Here is a 6446-nt window from a genome sequence, read left to right as displayed (position 1 = left end):
TATACATACATACAGTCAATTACCTACTAGCCCTAAATAATTAATTAATTGGCAAAATTAATAAAAATCTCCTGCCGTGACCAGGATTCGAACCTGGGTTATTGCGGCCACAACGCAATGTCCTAACCACTAGACGATCACGGCTGTCCAGGAGTTGTTGGAAAGTCGTTCAGTAAAAGAAGTTGAGGCGTGAAAGGGAGAGAAGTAGGGGTGATTTGTCCCAGTTCTCAAAGTTAGATTAGCCAAAGAATTATGTTAAAAAAATAAAATAAAGTAAAAGTGGTGCTTATTTATTTATTATATCATTTATATATATTATTTATTGATTATATCAATATTTAGTAATTTTCTTTTTCCTCCTTTCCAAATATTTCTTTATTTTAAAATTATTTACACTACACCGACATTTCGTAGTCTTCCTTTGACTTCAAGGCACTTAACGTTATAGCGATACCAAGTTATATTTATATTTTACTATAAAAATATTTTATAAAGTATTATAAGTAAAGTAATTTATAGATGTTCGACATAGGGTGTCATGAAGATACAGAATATTGTTGTTATGGTAGGAAGAACTCTGAAGACGGAGGAAGACTCAGAAACGTAGGTGTAATATAAATAATTTAAAAATAAAGAACGGAGTTGAGCTTTAGGGCTCCACTAAACCATCAAATTCCTCCCGAATCCAATCCTTACAGTCCAAAATCCTTCGTAAAATCCTTAACGCTCCTTACTTTGTCACGAATCAAATCATCTATCAGGACCTCAATGTCCCATATGTTGCCAATTTGGCCAGAACCAGATACTATTCCTTCCATGGAAAACTTCCCAACCACCCAAGCCGATGATAGACGTCTATTATCAGTGAACAATGATCCTTACATTGTATCCCAAACCCTCCAATCCCACATCACCACCCTTGAAGAATGGTGCCAAAATTGGAGGATTAAAATTAATGCCTATAAATCCCACAAAATCACATTTACCCTTCGTCGTAAACCTTCGTCTTGCCCCACTGTATCTTTTATAATAATACCCCACTTATTCCTGTCGAACAGATCCGTTACTTAGGACTACATCTCGACATTCGACTGATATGGAATCCTCATACAAGGCTGAAAAGACAGGAAACTGCTCATCGATTTCGACTATTACAATATTTACTTGACAAACGGTCTAAATTGCCAATCCATTACAAAAGACTGATCTACATGACTATTATAAGGCCTATCTGGACATACGGAGTTGAGCTTTGGGGCTCTACTAAACCATTAAATTCTTCCCGAATCCATATCTTACAGTCCAAAATCCTTAACGCTCCTTACTTTGTCACAAATCAAGTCATCCATCATGACCTCAATGTCCCATATGTTGCCTATTTGGCCAAAACCAGATACCATTCCTTCCATGGAAAACTTCCCAACCATCCAAATCCACTTGTTTCTAACCTGGCTTCACTTGATTTCCTAATAATCCTCCTAGATGTCTGAAAAGAAGATGACCTCGGGATCTTCTCCTCTAGAAATGTTATTGGAGTTCTATCAATGGTTAGAGTCTGCGCATGTTTGTATCATGTCACTTTCTAGTTTTACTTGTTGTTTATATGTTTCTCTACATCCTGTATCATATCATTATGCCATTATGATCAAATTTACTTGTATTTGTTTATACAATTGTAAATATCAATAAATAAATAAATAAAATACATTAGGTCCTCGAGACCATCTTCTTTTCAGGCGCTTTGGAGAATTGTAAGGAATGGAAGAGGAAGGAAGGTTAGAGACTATTGGGTTTGGATAATTAGGAAATTTATAAGAAGAATTGATATCTGGTTCGGGCTAGATCGGTTACATATGGAATATTGAGGTCTTTGGGGCTTATTTATTTCTGACAAAGGAACATACGAGAGATTAGATACGAGAGTAATTTGAAAGTTAAGCCCCAAAGCTCAACGTTCAGATGGGCCTTATTATAGTCATGTGGATCAGTCTTTTACATTGGAATGAAAGTTTAAACCGTTTGTCTATTAGGAGCTGTAATAGTCAGAATCGAAGATTCCAAGTCAGTCATTCGTTCAGATGTAATCAAAGGACGTGGATCTGTTCTACAGGGGTAAGAGCAACATTAAAGAGAATGGTAGAGCAGTCGGCAGGTTTACGACGAAGGGCAAAAGTGATTTGCTGCAATTTTTTGGTATTTATTTTAATCTTTCTATTTCAACACCATTCTTCGAGGGTTGTGAAATGGGATAGGAGGTTTTGGGATACAATTAAGGGATCATCATTAATAAGTAGCACAGAATCCTGTATAGCACATTTTAGGAACAGAAAAAACTGCTGTTAACGAATTTTTCCAGGATTACTTCCAATTTTAGACAGTTTCAAGTCTTAGTGTAATTATTTATTTTGTTTTTGCAGAGACACAGTATCCACGGTATGATGGAGGAAGAGAACGTGGTACGCCCCCACCAGGAGATGGCCCAACTGACCCTTGACGAGAAGAAGTTCCTTCTTGCGGTCGAGAGGGGAGACGTGGCGTCCACCAGGAGGTATTGTTGTCACCCTTTATGTATTAATGCTTGAAATAACTTAGATATGAATGGCGAGGAGAGTGAAATTATGGAGAAATTGGCCATCTAAAATGATATTCATAATCTTTAGTTTACCATGTTAAAGTGTGTTAAATGGAGAAATATTTTCTTCTTTTAGTATGTTGAGAAGTTGTTAATAGGTCTGATAAATGGAGAATGGCGTCACGCAACAGGCCAAACGAGCTCCACATTATTTTGTCTGTTGTTTGGATATGTTAGTTCCTCGTAGTTCGTGTTGGTTTTATTTTGAGCATTTTTAAAACTCTAATAAAGTAATAGAAAAAAACTTGGAGATTAAACAAGGAACAAGTGGGGTGAAGGAAAGGTTATGTAAGAAAGCTGTTGGAGATTTTACTATCTCATGATAATTACAAGGTTACAAAACAAGTTGCCGAGAAAATCCGCTAGGGGCTCCTCTGCATTTAACATATAACATGGACTTTAAATTAGGCTGATCACAATTCGATATTCTTAACATTAAGCCGCTAAAACTTAACATAAAAATTAAAAATTTAACACAACATCATGAATACCCTTAATATTGTAATTACGCGATTTCTTATTATAATTTAATACAATACATTTCACACAGCTCAGTTGAATGAAGCCATGATGAACATTTTAAAAAAATTTAAGAGCTATTCCTTGGGTACGAGCGGTACATAAAAATTAGACCATAAAAAATTCAGCCTACAGTGGAACTTAAATATATGAGACAATCACGGGGAAGATGATTTATCCGTTATACAGAGGTGTCCGTTGAGAAGGAGTAAATATAAAAACAATTTAAAAATGAAAAAATAAAATTACAGTGAACTCTTCCTTATCCGGATTATTCTATAATCCGGACATACTTTTTTAAAAAAGAATTAAAAATAATAAAAGTGAAGATCTGACTTTATGTATATGGTACATATATACTTACGTACAATAAAACCGTATTATCAGATATAGACAATATTATATCAGAACTGGGGAGAATAGTCTGCTAATATTTTAATATTGGCTCGTTCATTTGAAATTTCAGTAAAGGTTATATAGTGTAACAACATTATGAAATCAAAACATATTTATATAAAAGATTTACCCTCACTTTCCCTAACGTTTTATTACATTTTCAATCCCAGAATTGAAAAAAATACTCAAAAATCACGTGTTTTCCATGATCTTATTTGTATACTAAGCAATATAATATCAGTTCGAATGATAGTAAATATTACTAAATTATTAATGACAGCTCATTATAATCTGTGAACAACCAAAGTCCATTCTAAATTTCCTAAATAATAAAAACAGACATTTCTAATGAGATCGCCCAATAGTTGATGTGATACTGTGATTGTAGCGAGGTTGGCCGAAACGTTAGGCATACCCTACGGCCTATTAGTTGGAAATATATATTTTTTTTTAACAAACAAAAATCGTAAAATCCTCAATGCTCCTTAATTTGTCACAAATAAAATCAAACATAAAGACCTTAATGTTCCTTATATAACCGATCTAGCCCGAACCAGATATCACTCCTTCCATTATAAACTCACTAACCACTCTCAAACCCCCTAGTTTCTAATCTTGCATCCTCTTCCATTTCTGACAATCCTGCGAGGCGCCTGAAAAGAAGATGGCCTCGAGACCAGCTAATGTAAAATGTCATTAGAGTGCTACCAATGGGTAGTTTCTCTACACGCCTGTAACACTCCAATTTAACTTAGATCAGATTTACTAAATGTATTATAATGTACAGTTGTAAATAGCAATAAATAAATATTAAAAAAAAAATGAAAGGTTTAGATTATTTCAGAAGAGAATAGTCAAAAAATAAATTGGTGGACAGTGGAGGGAATTATTTTTATTTTTGCATACACTGATATGCTGTATACAGCGTATGATTTATACAATTATGAAATTAAAGTAAGTTTTTTTTTATAGATTAGTCCTTTAGTTTTCAACTCTTTACTCTCCGTCGTAAACCTCTGCCCTCCTGTCCTACAGTATCCTTTCTAAATACACCACTAATGCCTGATAATGCCACTAACAGATTCAATACTTAGGACTCCATCTTGACAAGAGACTTACTTGGAATCCACACACAAGACTGAAACGACAAGAAACTGCTCGTAGATTCCGATTGATACAACACTTACTTCACAAACGCTCTAAACTTCCCATTCACTACAAAAAATTAGTATACACTACAATAATCAGACCAATTTGGACATATGGAATTGAGCTCTGGGGCTCCACCAAACCATCAAATTCTTCCCGCATCCAATCGTTACAATCCAAAATCCTACGTAAAATCCTTGATGCTCCTTATTACGTCACAAATAAACTCATTCACGAAGACCTTAACATCCCATTCGTTGCAGATTTGGATGTTACCTATCCTAACCCATTAATACTTCATCTTTGATCCTCAACAATCCCTGATAATCCTCCGAAGCATATGAAAAGAAGATGGCCACGGGGCCTTCTAATTTAAATTAATGCCAGAAGTACTACCAATGGGTGGTTCCTTCCCAAGATTTTCAAGTGTATATGAAACATACTACATATTTACCTATTGTATTATTTTGTACAGTTGTAAATTACATTAAATAAATAATTAAAAAAAAAAAAAGTTTTCAACTAAATATTTTATGTTAATAAATTAATCAGAAACATTTGGCTCTTTGCATAAAACAAACATGTATAATCTAAATTTAGCCTCGGGGTACAACTAGCAGAATAATCAAAAATTATATCCAACATCTTATTGCAACAGACTTAATCATTAGAAATTACAACAATTGTGCCACAAAAAAGCACAGTCTTTCTCTTGTTATTTAATTAATAAAATATTTTCTGATTTCCTTAGAATTGTACCATTATTTTCCACAAGATTGCTTTAGTACAAGGACCAATGTCACTCCCAACTACAAGTTTTAAGCAAGCAGTTCTCTCCTTAGACTTAGTTTAGCTCAAACTTCGTTAAAGGAATCTTGTAGTTACTCCACGAGTTTCCACTTCCACTGCAGTTTGATATTCTTGTAACTTCTTTAGAAACAATCTTCAAGAATTATTTATGATCTAACAACGAACTAACAACCATATCTTCTTATTCTTCAATTAATATATATTTTTCTTTCTCTTTTTTTCTTCTTCTTCTAAGAGTTTAATCATTTTTATTTTATTTTATTTTTATACCAGATCGGCCTGGTGGTCCTTACATGGTTGATATAACTTATATTATATATATTTTTTAACAGTTGATTATGAGGGGGTATAGTCATATAAATGACACCCCTAACTATATAAAATGTTCTTATTAAAAGAAAAAATAATAATAAAATAAATAGATAATGATGTTTCTTAATAAAGGAGGAAAGTAAAATTAATAACAAAAAATAATGATATTGGTGCACTTAAATAAAACAAACATTTGTCTTCTGATAGTAAAAAGAAACAAGTTAATTTGAAAAAGGGAAGAGAGAAGAAAAGAGAGAAAATAATAATAATAAGTAAATAAAGGTAGTGTGACTATGAATTAATTTTAAATTTATTAAAAATTTATAAAAGAATGTCCTGCAGCAGTCTTCGGGTTGAGGTTGGGTTTCCCAGGTTGTAGGTCACTGCTCCTTTAACAGTCGACAACTGAGAGTGGAACTTCATGAATGATTAGACTTATTTTCGAAGAGTGTACTCACTATTTGCCAATAATAAACAGGATAGGACTGACCCCAAATTTATCCGAAACTTTGGCAGTTGAGGAAGCTAAAATTACACGAGTATTTGAATTTTTAAAAGCACATCGCCTTCTTTATAAATTTTAAATCCTCTTCGAATTTTATGATTTTTATTTATTTTATTTTATTTT

At 33.3% G+C, this 6446-nt stretch overlaps 1 protein-coding gene and 1 non-coding gene across 8 annotated transcripts in view; one reads left to right on the top strand and one right to left on the bottom strand.

Moving 5' to 3' along the window:
* The window catches only part of Trpgamma (Transient receptor potential cation channel gamma), a 980713-nt gene that overhangs the window by 708768 nt on the left and 265499 nt on the right, over nt 1–6446 (top strand). For all 7 annotated transcript variants that reach the window (XM_067052323.1, XM_067052322.1, XM_014426027.3 and 4 more), the window contains one exon: nt 2418–2548. In XM_067052323.1, coding sequence (XP_066908424.1) covers nt 2436–2548 — 113 coding nt within the window. In that variant the 5' untranslated portion in view covers nt 2418–2435. The remainder of the gene's footprint in view (nt 1–2417; nt 2549–6446) is intronic.
* TRNAH-GUG (transfer RNA histidin (anticodon GUG)) lies at nt 73–144 on the bottom strand. Its single transcript has one exon. It is a non-coding gene; the product is annotated as a tRNA-His (tRNA).

The sequence above is a fragment of the Halyomorpha halys genome, unplaced genomic scaffold (assembly GCF_000696795.3).
Source record: "Halyomorpha halys isolate HHAL.00 unplaced genomic scaffold, Hhal_1.1 Scaffold3.1, whole genome shotgun sequence".
NCBI lineage: Eukaryota > Metazoa > Arthropoda > Insecta > Hemiptera > Pentatomidae > Halyomorpha > Halyomorpha halys.
This window is presented reverse-complemented; position numbering and strand designations above follow the sequence as displayed.